This window comes from Bos indicus, chromosome 6 (assembly GCF_029378745.1).
Source record: "Bos indicus isolate NIAB-ARS_2022 breed Sahiwal x Tharparkar chromosome 6, NIAB-ARS_B.indTharparkar_mat_pri_1.0, whole genome shotgun sequence".
NCBI lineage: Eukaryota > Metazoa > Chordata > Mammalia > Artiodactyla > Bovidae > Bos > Bos indicus.
Window position 1 is genome coordinate 20,232,323 of NC_091765.1, and position 22,214 is coordinate 20,254,536.

The window sequence follows — 22,214 nt, forward strand, 5'->3', positions numbered from 1 at the left end:
ACGTCACTTCCTACCGTCGCACAGTCAAAACGTTCCCCAGCCGAGCCTCCTGCGGGAACCTTTGTTTTTCCGCTCTCGGAGCGGACTGGTGGTGTTGGCACCGGTTCGCCAGGCCACCGGCAACGGACGGAGCAGCTGGGCGGAGCGGTGAATAGTGAGTAGTGACCTGCTGCCGGCTCTCAGCCGACTCTCAGGGGCTTCAGACCTCCGCGAGGGGCGAGGTGGGAGAGTAGTTCCGTGGGGTCTTAAGAGTTTTCTCGCTCCCTCTCACTTCGCCGTCTACAGGCGGTCGAGTGCCCAGGCTGACCGCTTTCTCCTTACAACGAGGGTCGTGCTTCCTCGGAGAGTAAGCCCCAGGGACTAGGTCCTTGGAACCCTTTCTCGGACCTTCCTTGGCAGGTTTTGGCGACTTCTCTGTACAGCTTCTTCTGTCTGCCTCTCACCTCTCCGGATCACTTGTCATAGGCCTTGGGTGTGTCACGACTTTGGTCAAAATATTGGCATTCTTGTTCTGCGCCTCTCTGGTCACTGTTTAGATTCTCTGTCACTTGATTGGTTTGGAATCAAGGTCTTTCCGCCTCACCTGTGTTTCCGGACGTGTGCCTAAGATATCAGTATAACCTAGGGCCAAGAACTCGGTGAAGGAATAAAAAGGGTAGCATCTTTGAAGGGATGGGTTACAAGAGCTTGCAAAGATGAAGAGGCAAAGCTATCTAGAGCCGTTCTGTGATGACAACCCTAATATTGCACTTTGTGTGAATAGGGTCAGTTTCCTGCATCTCGTTCACATGAAGACCAACTTTGCACTTCTTTTAAGATCGGCGTGTTAAAAAAAAAAAAAAAAAAAGATTGGCGTGTTGAGTGGGAAATGGAATCTAGAGGAAAGCATATATTAATATATGAATACCCAACTTAGTTTGGAGAAATCACAGAAGCCCTCAAAAGTGACATTTAAACGAAACCTAGTTCAATGACTCAACAAATAGTTGTGAGCGTCTGTTAAGTTCCAAGCACTAGGTATATAACAGTGACTAAAACAAGTCCCTGCTTGCATGGAGTTTACAGCCTAGTGAGATTAAAAAATTTAAACCAGACAAAGGATTGGCAAGAGAGTATTGCAGATAGGAACACTGTACAAGTCCCCAGTCTTGAAAGAGGTGTTTTTGTTTTGTACTGCCTTTCCCTTTTTGATGTTTTAGGATTTGGGCCAGGGCGAGGCAGTGGGGATGGCTCTGAGTTTCTTTTTTGTCGCTTTTTGTTAAGGGACTTTGGAAATGTTTAGAACTGTGTAGAAGCAGAGAAAAGATCATTATACTTTGACCTCTAATAATTCTGTGGCCATTATATTGTGGTACTTTGCAAAATAGCAAAATGGTAGGCAACAAAGATAGGAAGGGAGCATAGCAATCAACTCCAGTATTCTTGCTTGGAGAATCCCATGGACAGAGGAGCCTGACAGGCTACAGTCCATAGGTTCACGTAGAGTTGGCCACCAGTGAAGCCATCTAGCACACAAACACACACAGGCAAAAAGGATAGCTTCTCCCCTTACAGTACTGAGAGTTTTATAGAGAATATAACAAATGTCCAAAAAAATTAAAAAGTGTGGTTCAAGGTAGAAAACTCCCATACCATGAGAATGCACTGCTAGATATCCTTGGAGAGCAGGATTCGTAGTCCAGGGAATAGAGCAGAACACTAGCTATGAGTAAAGTCCTTATGAGAAGTAGTATTTGAACCAGGTCTTGATAGGATTTGGAAATATAAAAAAAGGTAAAATGCTTCTCAGACAGACAAATTGAGAAGAAGAGAAGAAGAAGATGGTGCCGGAGAGGGCGATGGCATCCCACTCCAGTACTCTTGCCTGGAAAATCCCATGGACAGAGGAGCCTGGAAGGCTGCAGTCCATGGGGTCGCAAAGAGTCGGACACGACTGAGCGACTTCACTTTCACTTTTCACTTTCATGCATTGGAGAAGGAAATGGCAACCCACTCCAGTGTTCTTGCCTGGAGAATCCCAGGGACAGGGCAGCCTGATGGGCTGCCATCTATAGGGTCGCACAGAGTTGGACACAACTGAAGCGACTTAGCAGCAGCAGCAGCAAGCCCAGCTAATGACTCTGCCCTACTGAAAATCTAGGAATGAAGACTTAAAGTTTTTGTGCCAGTTACTGAATCTTTCTTAATGGTAGGCCAAGAAGTTAGGCTTAAGGCAGTGGGTTGCCTTAATTTTCAAAGAAGAAAGAAAGAAAATGTGTTGCAGGAACATTAATATGGCAACTGTCTTGATGTCAAGGAGAATAACCAGAGTATTACTGTAGTACAAAAAGCAAGTGAAAACCTGAATCTGAGTAATAGCCTTGGAAATGAAAAGCAGGAACAGATGTGAGAAATGTTGCAGACTCAGAATTCACAGGAAAGGCCTGCTGATTGTTCAGAATAAGGAATGGGGAAGGACTCAGTGAGCAAAGGTTTAGGCCTCAGACCTGATTAATGGAGAGTGTGTCATTTATTGAAAGTGCAGGACAGGGAAATTTGGGGGGAAGATATTCATAATTTCAAATTCAATCATAGCTGAACTTGAGATACATTAGGGCAACCAGTTAGATATGTCTACTAAGCAGTTGGAAATATGGGGTTTAAGCTTAAGAGAGATGGACTGGGAGTAAACGTATGAAATCATCTGTCTACAGTTGCTAGTTGAAAACCTGATATATAAAGATTACCAAATAGGAAACTGGTAGCAGAACTAAAGAAACTAGACGAGGACACAATTACTTCGGCAATACCAAGATCAATGGAGTTGAAAAGATGACCCACAGAAAGAAGAGCCTGAGATAGAAAAGGAAAACCAGAAAAGCTGAGTGTTTCTCATGGAAAAGAAAGGTTTTTGAAAGAGACAGTGAATTCTCTTGGCCAGCATTACTGAGTGATAGATTTACACCACAGTTGCTGACCTCTTTAGGACCATAGAAGAAAAAGAAATTTCTTTCACTATTCAGTAGTCCCTTCTTATCCATGTAGGATATGTTCCAAGATCTCCAGTGGATGCCTGAAACCATAAATAGTACCACACCCTATATATACCATTTTTTTTCCTGCATACATACCTGTGATAAAGTTTTATTAATAAATTAGGCACAGTAAGAGATTAACAACAACTGATAATAAAATAGAATGATTATAACAACATACCATAATAAAAGTTATGTGAACATAGTCTCTCCCTTCAGCTTCTTTAACTCTGCCTGAAATGTGACAGTGGGTTCTTCATTGGCAGACATAGCCTCTCCAGTAATTTATATATTTTTCAGTCTAAACCCAAATCTATGTAACCATCTCTTACTTTCAGTAAATGGCTGGTGTCACTCATTTCAGGGGATCCCTTGCTGAAGTTTTTGTAGATGCTCAATGCTTTCTGGCCCAACGCATTTCTGTCGGTTTGAACACATACTCTGTTCATGTCCACCCACAAATTTAATGGCTTTTCCAATCTAACTAAGCACTTAATGTGCCATGGCTATAACTCTTACAGCTTGAGGTACAATAGCAAAACTAGCTCAAATTTCTTTTTCCTTCTTCACAATTTCACAAATAGAAGACTTGTTCTTACATAGATTTTAGCAACCTCATTATATGAGCATATAACTTTTTTCTTATTAAGTTGAAAACATCCACCTTTTCACTTAGAGGATGCACTTTGCAGCTTCTCTGGCATATCTGAATTGTATGCCTTACTACTCTGGCTCTTTGGGGCCATTAAATAAATAATAATAAGGTAACATGAACACAAGCACTGCAGTACCCTGGCAGCCAGTCTGATAACCGAGCTGGCTAGTGACTAACAGATGGGATTCACTGGACAAAGGGATAATTCACATCCCACATGGGATGGGCCAAGCTGGCGTGTGACTTCATCACGCTATTCAGAGTCTACATACAGAGGATTACTAATGTGTATTTGCCAGTAAGAAAGGAGAAGTAATAGAAACCGGAGAAGGCAATAGAAACTGGAGAGGGAAAGTAAGGTAGTAAGCAAAAGAATAAAGGATAAAACATATAATGATGAGTGTTTTATTTTAGGCCCAACTCCTGTTTTTTTCTGTTGGATGGGGAACAGAAGTTGGGTCGAGAAAGTGCTAATAAAGAGGAAGCAGAGGAAACAAAAAAGTGGAGGCCTCTATAAATTCAAAGTACAGGTGGATGGGAGTAAAGAAATTTTTAAAAGAAAGAAAAATTTACTTGGTACCCTGAAGAGGTTCCTGGGTCAAAGCAGTAGAAGAGATTAGTAGAGTGGTGGAAGATTGTAGTTAAAAAGGAGAATTGACTGTAGTCAAAGAGAAGAGTTGTGAGTTCCAGGTTTCAGTAGCTAAAGATGAAGCTCTTTGAGGTTGAAGATCTAAATAAACCTAGCACAGGAATTTGGAGAAGAACACCAGTATAGACGCTAAAATTACCAGAGATAATGGCAAGGGGGAGAGGAAGAAGATGAACCTGGTACAAATGTTCTGTCCATTAGCAACAGTGAACATGCAGGTGTGGTTTCAAGAGACGATGTTGATCAATGATGGTCGGAGTATTCTCCCTCAAACAGCAATACGGAGTAAGGTCTCTGTAGACTTCTGTTTGGTCTTTGAATAGGAACAACTCACTACTTGGGAAGGCTGTAAAACAGGTGAAGTCTGTGTGTATGGGAGGCGGGGAGAGCGGATAGTCAAGGTAAAGCAATAAAAGGAGTGCTTGAGAAAACTATGGAAAAAGCTAGGGGAATATGTTGGTAATAAGTAGGGGCTAGAAGATGCTGGGGAGCTAGCAATGAAATTAACGTGGAGGGGGGAAGGACTGAGCTGAATGAGTGCATGCTTGCGTGCTTCATTGTCTGACTTCGTTGTCCAACTGTTTGCAACCCCACGGACCACATCCTGCTAGGCTCCTCTGTCCGTGCGATTCTCCAGGCAAGAATATTGGAGTGGGTTGCCATGCCCTCCCCCATGGTTGATCTTCTCAACCCAGCGATCAAACCCATCACTCTTATGTCTCCTGAATTGGCAGGCAATTTCTTTACCACTGGCGCCACCTGGGAAGCCCTGAGCTAAATAAGTACTGGAGGGATTTTCAAGGGGGAAGTAAGTTTGTACCTTAAAGTAACCATTATGTATATATAATAGGAAAAGGGAAACTGGAAATTGCTAGAAAGGCTAACCCATTGGTCTCCAAACTTTTCTCACCATTTATTCCATGAGTAAAAAAGTAAGTACACTTCTTTATGTATGTATTTAGCTACCAATTATACGGGCTTCCCAAGTGGTGCTGGTAGTCAAGAATTTACCTGCCAGTGGGGGAGATGTAAAAGACGAGGTGCTGGCTCTTGTTACCTAATCTGTAATATAAACCTTTTTCTATCTGTGATTATAGAAATACTTTGCTTCTAATTTTCAACATAGAAGTTTGAAGTAATGGTTTTTCTAGTATATTAAAAGGATTCTTCTAAGTTTCAGTCCTTTCAGCACCTCAAAATACAGACTTCTCTGGATAAGTAAACTACTGTGTTCCTGAGCTATAAAAACTTAAGTCAGTAGAAAGTCTAGGCTGTGTTTCCTTGTGCACTCAGGAGGAGTGGCAACTTCACTCCTTTTCATTGTGGACATTTTAATGAGGAACACTTTTCTCCTCATGAATAATTAAAAAAAAGTACACCTTTCTGTACCTATCATTATATATGGGTAATGTATGTAATAATACAGTCTTAAGAAGTAACAGAGGTTGCTTCTCAATTTTTATTAAATTATTACCCATACAACTGTTTGAGGTAGATTATTTTTCTTTTAATATTGAGCTTTGGACCCCTGCTCTTGGGTGATTGAGTAGAGCACAGAATTTGACAATAATTTTGTGGCCATCAGAGGGGTATCTTATACCTTCTTTAAAAAAAAAAAACCATTCGGAGTGTGTGTATGTGTGTTTCCTATAAAAACTGAAGAAGTATTAGGAGGAAGGTAGATAGGGAAGGAACAAACAAAATCCATTTTCAGGGTGGTCTTTCATATACCAAGATTAAACCTACAGCAAGTTTTAATGGCTTTATAAATCCCTGAAAATGAGAGATTACTGTGGAATTGCTGACAGATCCCTAACTCTAGCAAGTACAAGTGTGTTGCATTATTACAGTATTAACCTCAAGGACAGAAGACAGTTTCAAGCTCTAGAATGTTGATCAAAGGATTGAATACAAAGTATACATTTTTATTTTAATAATTCCTTGCCTGGAGAAGTATTTTAAAAAGTGACACCAAAAATAAAACAACATAATAGCATTGGTATTAACTGAAAAGAAAACTTTTTAATGTTTTAGAATTTCATAAGCCTTTGATGTATATCTTCACTATTTTTTAAGCTCCTTAGGGCACAGAGAATATCATAGGCCATATATATATATATATCTTTTGGCACCATTTGTCACAGACTTTGCTTTTTAAAAATAGGTTAATGCATGAGATACCACAAGCTAAATGTGATGCAATAAAATTATCATAAGTGTATTTTCTGAGGCATTCAAGATTGGGACTGAGGACTAAGGAGGCAAAAAAAGATAACTGAGGTTAAAATTTCAGCACTAACTTTTATAGCTTATTGCTTAATGTATGCTCTAACTGTTGTCTCCCGTGACACCCTTCCCCCAGTCTGTGTGTGGGGGGTGAGGGGTGTATAAATAAGGTTTGAGAGAAGAAATTTTGATATACTGTAAACTTGACCTAAACACATCAAGTTTCTCTGTACTAAATTATAAGTGTATTATTTGAAAACTATATTAGGAAGAGGCTCTGTGAAGAGCAGGAGCTTGTCTGAAAGCTGATAATACTCTCACTTTAGGAGAAGAGAACTAGATAATTCCAATTAGGGATAAGAAGGAAATGTATCTGTAATAACCTTTTAGACAGTTTGAATTTTGTATCAGGTGCACAGTAATACATTTAAACAGAACAAGACAGATAAATTTCGACAGGTAATTGCCCATTGTCTGTAAATTACCTTCTTTTTTTTTTCCTTCAGGTGTTTGGGATGGCTGCTGCAGTGAACTTGGAACTTGATCCCATATTTTTGAAAGCATTAGGCTTCTTACATTCAAAGAGTAAAGATTCTGCTGAAAAGCTAAAAACACTACTTGATGAATCTTTGGCTCGGGGCATTGATTCAAGTTACCGTCCATCTCAAAAGGTATATAACTGAATTAGAGGCTTGGAGGGAGTTCTGTAAAGTCTTTAATGTTTAGACCATCTCAAAACAGTCTGCCAGATAATCTTCCCTTGTGGCATGAAGAACTTTACAGTGTTCTTTTCTTTCTCAAGCTTTCAGAGAACTATTCCACTGTATAGAAAAGTTAGCTGAGAGTGGACAATATTTTGTTCTACTATTTTCTGTGTATAGAAACCCACTTATGTATTATAATTTTAATTCTTTATGATTAGGATTTTTTTAATCTGCTGAATGAAACCATAGCTTGTAATTATTCTCTAATGTTTTAGGGGCAAAAAAATAAAAGGGCAAGAATTCTACAATGAAGTGAATTACATATAGATAGGATAATTTAAGGGAAAAAGGAGGTATGGATAAACTGTGAGAACTATGTAACTCCCATTGCAAACAAAGTGGCCAAGCAGCTTTCTATGAAAAGAATATACATTTTGGAACCAGACAGATCTGTTTTAAATCCCAGCTTACGTCTTACTAGTGTGATGACAGGTAACATATCTTGAACATTTACTGTGTCCTAGGTACTTTTCTCAGTGATATAGGTGTATAATTAATTTTAATTGTGATAATGATCCTTTGAGATAGGTATTATTTATTTTTATTTTACAATAAGGAAACTGAGGTACATAGTAACTTCATTTCACCCAGCATCTGTTTCTCTATTAGTAAAATGAGGATAATGAGAACTACCTTGCAAAGTAATGAACATTAAAAGAAATAAAGAACATTGGTACACTACACCTAGTGTAGTGTCTGCCTGGTATATAATAAGCTCTTAGTGAATGACAGCTCTTACTATATTCTTTATACCTACCTAAGACATTCTTTCAAACCTGTCTAAAACTCTAGCCTTGAAACTTCGAGTCACCCAGGTCTATGAACACCTGGATACCAAACTGATAAGGAGAAGACCAAGCTACCTGACTAGCTCAGTCTAATCCAGAATCTCAAACTCAAGACAGGGCCGAGTCCCAGACTCAGTGCCCAAGTAAGCAGTGATGTTTTCCTCCAGGCCTTCTTTCAAAATAAGCTCTCGTATTCTCAGACCTTTTTATTGTCCTTTGAATAGTGGAGCCATCATTTATTTTACCATTCTCATTCTGAAGGTTCGGCGAGCTCAAACCAACCAAATTAATAAAATTCAACAAAATGCACTAACAAATTTGTTCTGCTCCGAGTATTGATATTGTCCAAATAGGAAATTCCTATTATTACTAAAGAAGCAGTATTTTTCTAAAAATTTATTTACTTATTTTACTTTTGGCCACACTGGGTCTTCACTGCTGCACTCAGGCTTTCTCTAAGTGTGGCAGGTAGGGGCTACTCTGCATTGCTGTGCATCAGCTTCTCACTGCAGTATCTTCTCTCGTTGCGGAGTGCAGCCTCCAGGGCGCAGGGCTTCAGTAGGTGCAGCTCATGGGCCCTAGTGTGTGGGCTCAGTAGTTGTGACGCCAGGGCTTAGTTGCTCCATGGCATATGGGATCTTCCAGACCAGGGACTGAACCCATGTACCCTGAATTGGCAGGTGGATTCATAATCACTGGACCACCAGGGAAGCCCCAAGAAGCAGTATTTTGATTCTAAAACAGAAGGAAGCGCATTTGTTAAAGTACATGAGAAGTTGGTTGCAACTAAAACGTCTCCTGCCCTTACATTTTTAGCCATTAGAGAAATGTAAATTAAATCTACAATGATATGCCATACATATCTATTAAATGTCTAAAATTAAAAAGATTAGCCATACCAGGTATTGGTGAGGATTTGAAGATAGGAACTGGGACTCTCAGGTACTCCTGATGAAAATATAAAATGGTATACCACTTTGGAACATGGTTTGATAGTTTCTTAAAAAGTTATTCATAAACCTACCATACAATCCAGACATCCTACTCCTAGACATTTATTCTAAAGAAATTAAAGTATGTGTCCATGTAAGGGTTTGTACGTGAATGTTCGTAACATCTTTATTTGTAATAGCCCCAAACTGGAAACAACCCAGTAGTCCGGCAGTAGGTAAATGAATAAACAAATCATGGTATATTTGTTCAATGGAGTACTATTCAGCGACAAAAGGAGGGAACTTTTGTTACACTCAGTGACATTCATGAATCTCAGAGTAAATATACTGAGTGAAAAAGCCAGAAAAAGTATATCCTGCATGATTCCACTTATGAAAATTTCTAGGAAATGCAACCTATATAGTTACAGAAGATGGATCAGTAGTTTCCTGAGAATGGGTGTCTTAGTTTTCTAGAATGTCTGCCTCTAAGAGTGATTATAGACGGCAACAAGGAAACTTGGCAAGATGATGAATATGTTCATTATATTAATTGTAGTGATGGCTCACAAATGTGAAACCATATAGTGAAACTTATTGAAGAAAAAGACACAATATGTTGGCACATTTGATGTCTTAATTTTTAACTGATAATTTAGATTTGTGATCTGGTTTTGTTTTTAATAATATACTAGTCTGAATATTTCTTTATAGGTATCTTTTAATTTCATATACAGGATGTGGAGCCACCCAAAATTTCAAGCACAAAAACTGTTTCTGTTAAGCAGGAGCCCAAAACATCATCTAGTCTTCCTTCTGGCAATAATAATGGCAAGGTTCTCACAACTGAGAAGGTAAAAAAGGAAGGTGAAAAGAGACCTGCTGATAAAGTAAGATTTTGCTTTACTCTAGTAAATCAATCAATCAGTTGTTTTTTGCTTACTTTTTGTATATAATAATTGGTAAAAGTGTGTAAAAAAAGTGTAAAAAAAATAATCACTCAGGAAATATATTTTGGTTATTATGGATTTTTTTAATTAAAATTTAGAAACATTTTAGAACCGTTTATTGAAATCATTGTCAACAAATATTTGAGCCCTAGAAGATATACTAATTTCATGTGTAAACTTTAATCTATAACTCAAATATTTTATATTGAACAGTTGTTGAAAAGAAAAGATGGCAAGGAAAGAATAAAGATGTAAATCACTAGACATGAAATTTGCAGAAAAGCATGTACTTTAACAGGGTTACAGAAAACTCTTGGATTGTCTACTGTGAATGATTTCTGCACATGGTTAATTATTAGGATTTTAGAACTTAGTAAAAAAAACATTTAAAAAAACTTTAGTAATACCTGCCCTCAAGGGGTTGTGTTTCCATACTTTTTCTAAGTACTGGCTCTTTATTACCTATATTATATTGTTCTCTTTATATTTTAAAGAAAGGAGCCAGAATTTGCTTTGAAACAAATATGGCAATGTGTTAAGCCTGAGTTACTAGTGGAAGTTCATTATTCATTTCTTTTCAATATAAAATATTATTAGTTCATAATTTAAAATATTTTAAAATAGCCTTAAAAATATCCTTATTAGTGCTGTGGCTTCTCAATTCAAAGCATCCAGTGGTGGGTAGGAGGGCAGTGTAAGTAAATCCATTGAACTTCCATGATTCTTTAATGAATAAAAGAGTACAAAGAGAGATACAGATGTATGCTGAACTGTTCTGATTTGTTTCTTTTTACCTTGTTGGATTCTTCTAACATACTGAGTACGAATTTCTTATACATCTTCTACGGGTCTTTAGTGCGTGCTTTTGTCCCTAACTATGTGAAAGTGTCTGCGGAGTGGACTTGGTCATTGCACACTGTCTGTCTTGTACATCTCTCAGTGATTTAAAGTTCATTTTAATGTGTTACTTTTTGATTGGGTGCCTTTTATAGATGAAATCAGACATCACTGAAGGAGCTGATGTCCCAAAGAAACCTAGACTGGAGAAACCAGAGACACGGTCCTCTCCCATCACTGTCCAAACCAGCAAGGATTTAGCCATGGCTGACCTTTCCAGCTTTGAGGAGACCAGTGCTGATGATTTTGCCATGGAGATGGGATTGGCCTGTGTTGTTTGTAGGTAAGTTGTACCTTGCCACATAGATTCTTTTGTTTCTTTGTAAAGAACAAACAATTTTAAAAAGAAAAAAAATAGACCAATCGTTGGGTGTTTTTTAAATTCCGTTTACATTATTTGGAGGTGGATAGGAGATAAACTGCCCATGTGGCAATTTAATGTCTAATAAATTTGTCAAAAATTTATATTACTAACAGGTATCTTTATAATCAGTTATGTTATAATAACATTTTCTGCATTCTTGGCTTCTAGAGTAAAAGCACTTATTTCTTTAATTTTTAGTGAGACACTGTTTAGCAGACTAAATTATTTCCACCTTTCTTTTTAAGAAGACTATGTTGCTTTTTTTTTTCCTGAAGTGTTCATAGAATTTATAAAGTAAACGGTTATACCATTTTCTAAAATAGCATTAAATCTTTTCCTAAGGATAAGGAAAATGAAATTAATGGATCATGTAGGTTATTCTGAGAATTGTTGTGAAACATGGATGCATAATTATAAAAATAGATAATTCTGCTTAGTAGAAGATTCATCTTAAAAATAAGAATAATTAGATTTTAAATTCCTTGATACCAGGGTCTCCGTCTTTAGTTGTTAATAACTTTCATTGCCTGGCACAGTAGAAGAGATTGTCACCTTTCCTGTTATTCGCTTCATGAAAATATTAAATTCTGGTGCATGGGACTGAACACATAGCTCTAAAATTTTGTGAACATTATACAGCATCAGTTAATGTACTTCTTAATAGGATTATTTTGTTAGAGCTTCATTGCTTTAACATATATTTGTTTATTTCAACCTTTATCTACTGTAAGGGTTGCCATTTTCATGTAAAGAAATAAATGGTAAAGTAATAAGGGGGAAAGAACTAGTAATTGTAATCCTCCATAAGAGGATTTGTTATGATGGTCTGAGGCTGTTGCTGTTGCAATTTTTACCTTTTTGATACACTTATTAATACATTCTATTTTGTTAATTAAGACATTTATTTATGGAGCACCCCATGTCTGTGTAGTAATGTGCTAGGCACTGTAGATAATTAGGTTCATTTTCTACCTTTAGGCCACTCGTGTATTAATGAAGAAAATAGAACAATATGTAGGCAACAAATATAAAGGAATTTAATAGAGGTACAAAGAAGATGTTATGAGACTGTTGGAGGATGAGCCAAGGTCTACTGCCTTCTGGGAAAAGGAAAAAAATTACAATGGAAAATGCTAAGAAGAAGAATATAGCCAAGTTTAGTCTAAGTCGCCTTATATATTTCTTACTGGTTAAACATAACCTTTAAAAGAAATGAATTGTTTGTGCAGGCTACACATTGGGATTTGTTATTTTGCTGTTTGGCTTCTCTGATATATCTTTAAGATATCAAACTTCACCAGAAGAACCCTAGAGTGGCTTTAAATTGTTGCATTCAAATAAGTGTCATATCTAATGATATATTTTCGTAGGCAAATGACAGTGGCATCCGGTAACCAATTAGTAGAATGTCAGGAATGCCATAATCTCTACCACCAAGATTGCCATAAGCCCCAGGTGACAGACAAGGAAGTGACTGACCCTCGCCTTGTGTGGTATTGTGCCCGATGTACCAGACAAATGAAAAGAATGGTAGGAATTACTTTTCTCTGTTTTAAACAATCTCTGTCCTTTTCTTTGTTAATATGTGGTTGTTAAGATAAAAATCTGAACATTTATGCTATTGAAAAAAATCTTATAAGCTGATTATTTTAATGCTTGTTTATATAGTATAAATGTGTGGTATAATCATAAGGGATTTGATTTAGGTCATACCTGAATGGTCTAGTGGTTTTCCCTACTTTCTTCAATTTAAGTCTGAATTTGGCAATAAGGAGTTCATGGTCTGAGCCACAGTCAGCTCCTGGTCTTGTTTTTGCTGACTGTATAGAGCTTCTCCATCTTTGGCTGCAAAGAATATAATCAATCTGATTTCGGTGTTGACCATCTGGTGATGTCCATGTATAGAGTCTTCTCTTGTGTTGTTGGAAGAGGGTGTTTGTTATGACCAGTGCATTTTATTGGCAAAACTCTATTAGTCTTTGCCCTGCTTCATTCCGTATTCCAAGGCCAAATTTGCCTGTTACTCCAGGTGTTTCTTGACTTCCTACTTTTGCATTCCAGTCCCCTATAATGAAAAGGACATATTTTTTGGGTGTTAGTTCTAAAAGGTCTTGTAGGTCTTCATAGAACCGTTCAACTTCAGCTTCTTCAGTGTTACTGGTTGGGGCATAGACTTGGATTACTGTGATATTGAATGGTTTGCCTTGGAAACGAACAGAGATCATTCTGTCGTTTTTGAGATTGCATCCAAGTACTGCATTTCAGACTCTTTTGTTGACCATGATGGCTACTCCATTTTTTACTGAAGTACAGTTGATTTATCATGTTGGTTTCTGATGTACAGCAAAGTGATCCTGTATATTGAATATAGTCCCCTGTGCTATACAGTAGGGCCTTGTTGTTTATCCATCCTATACATAATAATTTTTGTCTGCTAATTTCGACTTTCCAGTCCATCCTTACCTCACGCTCCCACCCCTTTGGCAATCACAAGTCTATTCTCTATGAGTCTGTTTCTGTTTTATGAATAAGTTCATTTGTGTCATATTTTAGATCCCACGTAGAAGTGATTATCATACGACATTTGTCTTTCTGTGTCTGACTTGCTTCTCCTATATGATAATCTCTAGGTCCATCCACACTGCTGCAAATGGCATTCTTTTGTTCTTTTTTATGGCTGACTAATAGTCCGTTGTATATGTCTATACTATATCTTTGGGGCTTCCCTGGTAGCTACCACGGAAGGGAACTGCTACCCACTCAAGTATTCTGGCATGGAGAATTCCATGGGCTGATCCACTCCTTTGCTGATGGACATGTAGGTTGGTTCCATGTCTTGGTTATTGTAAATGGTGCTGCTGTGAATATAGGAGTGCCTGTATTTTTTTGAATTATAGCTTTCTCCAGAAGATTAAGGACTTTTTATAGAAGAGTTCTCATATTGTTAACCAAGTCAATTTCTACATAAATTTTTGTGACCAAATATATCTTTTTAAAGTCAGAAGTACTTAGTTAAATAAAAAGAAATTTTAATCACTAAATCAGAAATAGGTTATGTTTTTATTCCTATGAAAAGTAATAAAATTTCAGTAGTATTTATACTTTGTTTGTAACAAGAAAGTTCTGTGACATGGTACAGTATTTTTTCTGCTCTGTCTGATTTTTATTTAGTTTATTACTTAAACTACCCTCCAGGACTTCAACCCAAGTAATTACGGGTGAGCAGAATAGTACGTTCCAGCACTTTGGCACAAGTAGTCACTAAGTATTGCTAGTCAAAATAAATAACTTGTGATAGTGATCTTTCTTTAACATAGCTTCAAGGTTTATTATTATTTTATTATAAGTCTCTCAATAAAGTAAGTGCTGTTCTCTCCTACGTTTTTCTCCCTTATATTTTGTGAGTTAACTCATACCAAATCTATATTTATAGTTCTTACCCTCTTTCTGAAGTGAATTTTGGCAGATGACCAGATATCCTACAGTTACTTCAAGTGCAATATTTTTTAAATTAAAATTGTTTTCTTCTCCACTCAGTTTTTCCTCATTTGCCTGAACTGATAATATTATCCTTGATGCCTCTCTTAAATCCACATCCCTTTGTTTACCAAACTTGTTAATTCTACCCCATATGTATTTCACAGATCTGCTCATTTCACTTTTATTACCCTGTTCCACAAATCGCTCATTTCTTGCTGTTGTGTTAGCTCCTTGATTCGCTTTAGTCCACTTTATACACTACAAATAGAATATTCTTCTACAATAATTACCTAACTTTATCTGTTTAAGTGTGCCCAGTGGCTCTCAGTTACCTATGTAATGAAGTTATCCTTGTTAGGGTGGATTATGGACCTTCTCTTTTTGACCCAGTTCTACCTTTGTATCCTTCTCTTCCCACCACTTCACCATATATACCACATACTGTGGCCACATAAAACCAAATGGTTCATTTCCTGAGTATGTGGTGAACTTTCATGTTCCCATATGTCCTGTTTCTCAGCTTCTCCTCATCCTGATACATTTTATTCTTTATCAACTTTGCAAATTAAATGCCTAATTAATTTGTATTAAGAGCAAGTCTCATTCACTGACAGAGCACCAGAGCAGAGCTCAGGACTGGACACATCCCACATTCTGTTGTTTCATTTTAAGATACATAAAAATAGAGGAAATACAGATTTGGGCCAGAAATCAGCAGTCAAGAAGTTCAGTCTGTATGTCCAAGAGTCAAGTGCTGAATGACCAACGTCAGAGCATGATTAAATACACCAAGAATGGACCTGGGGAAATACCAACTGCGTGATCTGAAGTGAACCTGAAGATCGGGATCCAGGAAACACAAGCTTTAGTGAGAGAAAGGGGTTTGGAAATGGAAGGGATGCTAAACTGAATTGCTTTCAGTGCGGTTCTCATATGTGCATTGGTTATTGCTCCAAGGTATCTCAAAGATACCTTAAAAAGCATCTTATATCCTCTTTCCCCTTGCACTAATTTATTCAACTATGGCAGGTTCTACAGTACAGAAAGATGGGAAGACAGAGATAAGAATGGTGTGATAGTGGGTGGCAGGGTCCAGAGTTATTCTTTAGTTCTGCAATTTTCTTTCTACCAGGCAATGGGATTTGCCCCAGCACTCATGACTAATTGCAGTGGTTCTCAGTCTAAGGTGGCAACACACTCCTACTCAGCAGTAACAGAAGTAGGTGGTATTTTTGATTGTTACTGTACTGGCCATATTGCCTTGAGTGGTAAATTTCATACATTCTACACTATGTGAGTCAGTCTCCCAATAAAAAAATTAGAGTGCCTTTGTTGAGCAATACTGAATCAGTGATAATATCCTAGTTCCCTAAACTAGTATACCAGCAAAGAGCAGAGGGTTTTGGGTATCTCTTAGGTTCTAAGATGGGTAGGTGAAATAGCCAGGAAGCAGAAGAAGATCCAAACATGATCTCCTAGGCAGAGGTTCTTTCTGAGCTTCATAGTAATGAATCTTCATCTACTAAACCATACAAGTTAGGTCGGTCTTCAGAGTCTAACCTCATCTACTGATGTGGGTGGGGGAAAGTGTAAGATTAGAATACCATGTACTCCTGATACTCTGAAGGCTACATTTTCATAACATGGTTTGCAGTACAAGGTATGATAATCTTTCTTGGTAGTAGATATTTTACCATAGATATCTTCCAGCATTCTTTATAATATTCTTGATCTAAGTGTTGCTTTATAACTGATGTCTGAAAGTAGGTATACTTTCATGTGGAAAATATGTAATATAAAAAATGGGATGAACTGAGACTTAAGGGTGAAAATATATTATATGGCAAATCATAGCACAAGAAAGTCTAAACAAAGATAAAACATTCAAATTTCCAGAAATGGGAGCACATCATTAATAAAGTTTTTGGTATAGTCTTGCGTGACGTTTATTAGGATTGTCAAAAACAGTGGAATGGCTGGGAGCACCATTACTCACCTAATAGAGAAGTGTTCTTCTGGAATCAGTAAGAAAAGTTTGTTTTCTTACCATTTGTAAATAATGATGATGAATGAATAGTAACTGTTATTATCTGCACTTAACATGTACCAGACACTGTGTAAACTCTTACATAATCACTGCATTCTCATAACCCTCCTTTAGAACAGAAGATTTTATCCACATTTTGCAGATGAAAAATGAGACTTCTGGAAATTTACATATTTTACCTGAGGTAACATAGATAGGGAAGTAGTTGAGCTGGGCTTTAATTTTAGTTCTGTTTGATTCCAAAAGCTGTCCTCTCGAACACTACACTATTCCGTTTGTATAGTTAATATTATCTAGCTGGAAAACACTAAAGAATAAACTAAAAAATGATTCATGTACAAGAGAATTTAGTAAAGTACCTAATATAAAGGAAAAAGATCAATTGTTGGTCAAAATAAAACTGAAAATGTTTATATGGTTTTTTTCGTTTTCTTTTTAATGATTTTGGACTGTTTTGTTAAAATATTTAATTAACTCCAGTCTGCATAATTTTTAAAACCTCATGTTATCTTTACAGTTTAGAAACTAATAAAATCTATAAAGTCATTAATTGATATGATAAAATAATTTGTCCAAGAGTTTATATTTTCCATGTCATCACAATGTTGTATTTTTTTAATGTTAAATGTTTATCTATATTACAGTTCATTGAGGAGTCCTGTGGTAGATTTTATTGTCTTTTTGTACATTTAACTAAGACTTTGTAGCTAATTTAATTTTAACACTGATTTTTGCAGGCTCAGAAAACTCAGAAACCACCACAGAAACCAGCCCCCACAGTTGTTTCTGTAGCTCCAGCTGTTAAAGATCCATTGGTTAAGAAACCAGAAACTAAACTCAAACCAGAGACAACTTTTCTAGCATTTAAGAGATCAGAAGTCAAGGTATAGTACATTCTATTTTTATCTAAGATTGGATTTAAATTTAGTTGACTTAGTTACTTGAAAACATTAATCAGGAACTTTGTAGACTAAATGGCCATATGTTGGAAATTAAGACTGTATTACTATTAACGTTGGCTTCCCTGGTGGCTCAGTGGTAAAAAATCCGCCTGCCAATGAAGAGACAAGGGTTCCGTCCCTGGGTCCAGAAGATCCCCTGAAGAAGGAAATGGCAACCCATTCCAGTATTCTTACCTGGGAAATCCCATGGACAGAGGAGCCTTGTGGGCTGTGGCCATAGGGTCGCAAAAGAGTTGGACATGACTTAGTGACTAAACAACAGCAAACTGTCAACATTAAGTAGAAAGAGAACATTTATGTAATTATCTTGAACTCTGCTGTTTCTTTTTTTATCGTGATTAGGAACTATCTGTGAGCATTCTAAGATAACATTCGTTATCATTCCTGTGTAGTCAGCCAATATTCTGCCCTCAGGAATTTGGTTTCAATTCCAAATGCCTTTGTTCTCAGTAGCAGTAGTTTTGCTCCTCACATCATTTGTGAGCTTTCTTCGCCCTACTCATTGACTATTTGAAGTTTTCTTGCTTTCTCTTATTTCTTTCTATTATTATGAATTTTCCCATGAAGTGGCTCTTTCCTATACTAAAGGGCCAGATTATCTAGTGAGAGTATTACCTTTCTCATTCCTTGACATCATGCTACATTATTATTATTATCCTGGCGTTTTGATATCATAGGATAAAATATTTTTCTAATCTAATTTTATAACAAAAGGAATGCTTTTATTGAGTTACACATTCTAATTTTAAGCAGAATATTAAAGATGGAAGAAAAAATGTTAGCTCCAGATTCTCAAAGGTTACTCCCAGAAAATTCTAAAGATATTGCCTTGTCCAATTGGCTATAGGTAGTGAAAATCAAGAATATAAATATAAAGTACTCTTGAGAAAGGTACTGATAATTTTATTTGCAGAGCATTTTTAATTTAATTTAGCTGGTGGCTTAGAGGGTAAAGCGTCTGCCTGCAATGCAGGAGACCTGGGTTCAGTCCCTAGGTAGGGAAGATCCCTGGAGAAGGAAATGGAAACCCACTCCAGTACTCTTGCCTAGAAAATTCCATGGATGGAGAAGCCTGGTAGGCTACAGTCCGTGGGGTTGCAAAGAGTCGGACACGACTGAGCAACTTTACCACCACCAAGGAAGAGTTGATATCCAAGGGATAGCCCTTATTGGTTTATCACATAGAGACTTGGTGAGCTAGAGTAGAAGTAAGAATAATTTATTGAAAATAATTAGAGTTGCTATATTCCTTGTGGCTCAGCTGGTAAAGAATCTGCCTGCAATGTGGGAGACCTGGGTTCAATCCCTGGTTTGGGAAGATCCCCTGGAGAAGGGAAAGGCTACCCACTCCAGTATTCTGGCCCAGAGAATTCCATGGACTCTATAGTCCATGGCGTTGCAAAGAGTCAGACACGACTGAGCAACTTTCATTTCATTTCATACTTAAATTACTTTCAGATAGATTTTTATACTAACCTATTACTGCTGCTGCTAAGTCGCTTCAGTCGTGTCCGACTCTGTGCAACCCCATAGACGGCAGCCTACCAGGCTCCCCCGTCCCTGGGATTCTCCAGGCAAGGACACTGGAGTGGGTTACCAATTCCTTCTCCAATGCATGAAAGTGAAAAGTGAAAGTGAAGTCACTCAGTCATGTCCAACTCTTTGCGACCCCATGGACTGCAGCCTACCAGGCTCCTCCGTCCATGGGATTTTCCAGGCAGGAGTACTGCAGTGGGGTGCCATCTCCTTCTCCAACCTATTACTACCAAGGCTTATTTTTAGGAAACTCAATATGAAATTATTTTGCAGCAAATAAATTAAGGCCTTGGCTGTCATGTTTGTTCTGATTAAGAGGTTTTGATATTTTTCTGATAAAATAGAATAAATGTTTACTATGAAATTTAATAAATTGAAAAGCAATACCAGTAACACCAAACCATTAAAATAAAATGTCATATACACAGAACTTGCTTTGTACTTCATAAGTTTTGGTCTTTTTGATTACTTTAGATGGGTTTTCTTTTGTAAAGTTTATTGAAAGATCATTTAGTCAAATGGCAGGCAGTTTTATATTTATTAGAAAGAAAAGGAAAAAATAACATCTTTTATAATTGAAAATTAAGTTTACTACGCCTGTGTCCTTTGCTACCTTGGCTATCTTTTTCTCATTAAATATATGCATTTCTCTAGGAATTTGCAATTTATGTAAAGTTTATCTTCTTTGCATAACCTTATGAGATAGTCATTATATGATGTAACTAAAAAAATCCTATCATTTTTCACAGTATGTGAACAATAATCTGGACCTTCCTCTTCTAAAGACCTCAGAGCCCTCTATTTTCAGTATTTTTCTCATTGGTTTATAATGTTTAATGCAGACAACACTGAAGACTACTTTGTAAGAACTAAAAGCATTTTTATCAACTCATTCGGAATTCAGTTCTAAAATATAATTGGGTGTATTTTAAGCATGATAATTAGCATATTAAGTAAGATACTATTTGTAAGATTTTTATCTTTTACATATTTAACACTTTTGTGACCCATGAAAATAAGATAGAAAAATTCAATTCACAATCAATTTGAACAAAGTGCATTTTCCCCTAAATGTTAATATGAAAAAAAATTGTTTTTGTATGAAGAAGAACAGTATTTATATAGTGACATTGGTATTCTATTAGCTTTTGACTGTCCAAGGAAGTTAATTAGAGAAATTTAATATGTGTTACACCTTTAAGGAATAAATCTGGGAGTGAGTCAGGCATGCCCAAAATGTCACTATGCAGCTTATTGAGGCAGTTTATAAAAAATCCTTTATATTGAAACAGGGATCTCTTTGTGATAGTTTCAGTGGAAACATGGATAAATTGGGAAAATAAAGTTATGAAATGTTTTTAGTATTATCACCAGTTGTATAATTTCATGTAGTTAATGCAGTATACCTGTATATATGCAAGTATTTGCTCAAAATTTAGGGGGAATTTTTTTTTAATAGGTTCAAAATCTCATCTCAGACATCTACTGAGTATCCTGGGCATAAGCATTTTTGTCCATTAAGAGTGGATTCTGTTTTTTGAATTGATCCACAAGTCATCTGGAGCAAGGTCTAAAGAATTAGATGTTTTACTAAGCTAAATAATAACCTTTTTACATGAAAAACAACTTACAGCATTAAATCTGATTTTCTGATGTGGCTTGTGACTGAATCTAGAAGCAGTCCTCAAAAAGGAAATTTTTTTCTGAAATGATTAGAATAAGAATATGACATAGCATAACTCCTGCTTTGGAAATGGTAGCACCGTTAGCTATGGATAGGTTTCTTCTATGTGTTTTGTCATTTCAGTTTATCAGAACTTAATTTTGATGATTTAAATTTCCAAGATCACTATTTTTGTATAAAAAGTCTTAACCATTAATCTTCTTATGTATTTAAGAATATTAGGTATTAATTATACTTGCCTCTAATATTTATCTTATATTTTTTAGGCATCCACAGTCGTTTCAGGAAATTCTTCTAGCACCAATGTTTCCTCTTCAGCAACTAGTGGCCTGATTGGATGGGCAGCTTTTGCAGCCAAAACTACTTCTGCTGGTCCATCAACAGCAAAATTGAGTTCAGCAGCCCAAAACAATAGCGGGAAACCTGCTACCTCTTCTGCTAACCAGAAGCCCGTGGGTTTGACTGGTCTGGCAACAACATCCAAAGGGGGAATAGGTTCCAAAATAGGTTCCAGTAACAGCACTTCCCCCACTGTACCGTTGAAACCACCTCCACCTCTCACTCTAGGCAAAACTGGCCTTAGTCGCTCAGTTAGTTGTGACAATGTTAGCAAAGTAGGTCTTCCCAGTCCAAGTAGTTTGGTTCCAGGAAGCAGCAGCCAACTCAGTGGGAATGGAAATAGTGGGACATCAGGGCCTAGTGGAAGTACCACTAACAAAACCGCTTCCGAACCGAGCACCTCTCCGTCGGCATCCCTTAAAGGTCCAACTTCACAAGAATCACAACTCAATGCCATGAAGCGATTACAGATGGTCAAGAAGAAGGCTGCCCAAAAGAAACTCAAGAAGTAATGTGGCCAAGTAGGTTTTTATATCATATTATCCTAAAGATTAAAATCTTATTAAGATATAAATTGTAATATACTATAATTTAATAAAAATCTTCATAATGAAATTTCTATTATTTCTTACCTTAAAATGCTAAATAGTATTTAGTGAAACTTGGAAATGTTTATCTTAAATCTGTTTTAACATTTTTATTTTGACAGTTTTCATAGTGTGTGAAAACAATCATTAGAATGACTAATTCTTAATAAAAACTTCTGAAATCCCAGAAGACTGGTGCATCTGCAGATTAAAAAAAAAGAAAAATGCATCTTCTAACACAGTCCCAATAATTATTTTTTTTAATTTTATTTTGTTTTTAAACTTTACAATATTGTATTGGTTTTGCCAAATATCGAAATGAATCCGCCACAGGTATACA

The 22,214-nt window shown here is 36.8% G+C and overlaps 1 protein-coding gene across 2 annotated transcripts; it reads left to right on the plus strand.

Annotated features, from left to right (window-relative positions):
* The first annotated feature begins 29 nt into the window (after positions 1 to 29).
* INTS12 (integrator complex subunit 12) lies at positions 30 to 21,902 on the plus strand. Of its 2 annotated transcripts, none has more exons than XM_070791118.1 (7): positions 30 to 154; positions 7,051 to 7,215; positions 9,766 to 9,918; positions 10,971 to 11,158; positions 12,610 to 12,769; positions 17,504 to 17,650; positions 21,215 to 21,902. In XM_070791118.1, exons 2-7 carry the CDS (start codon positions 7,060 to 7,062, stop codon positions 21,797 to 21,799), a joined length of 1,389 nt encoding a protein of 462 aa, XP_070647219.1. In that variant the 5' UTR covers positions 30 to 154; positions 7,051 to 7,059; the 3' UTR covers positions 21,800 to 21,902. The 2 variants fall into 2 exon arrangements, with proteins under 2 accessions (XP_070647219.1, XP_070647221.1); XM_070791120.1 differs by having other exon boundaries at positions 81 to 221.
* Positions 21,903 to 22,214: the final 312 nt, after the last annotated feature.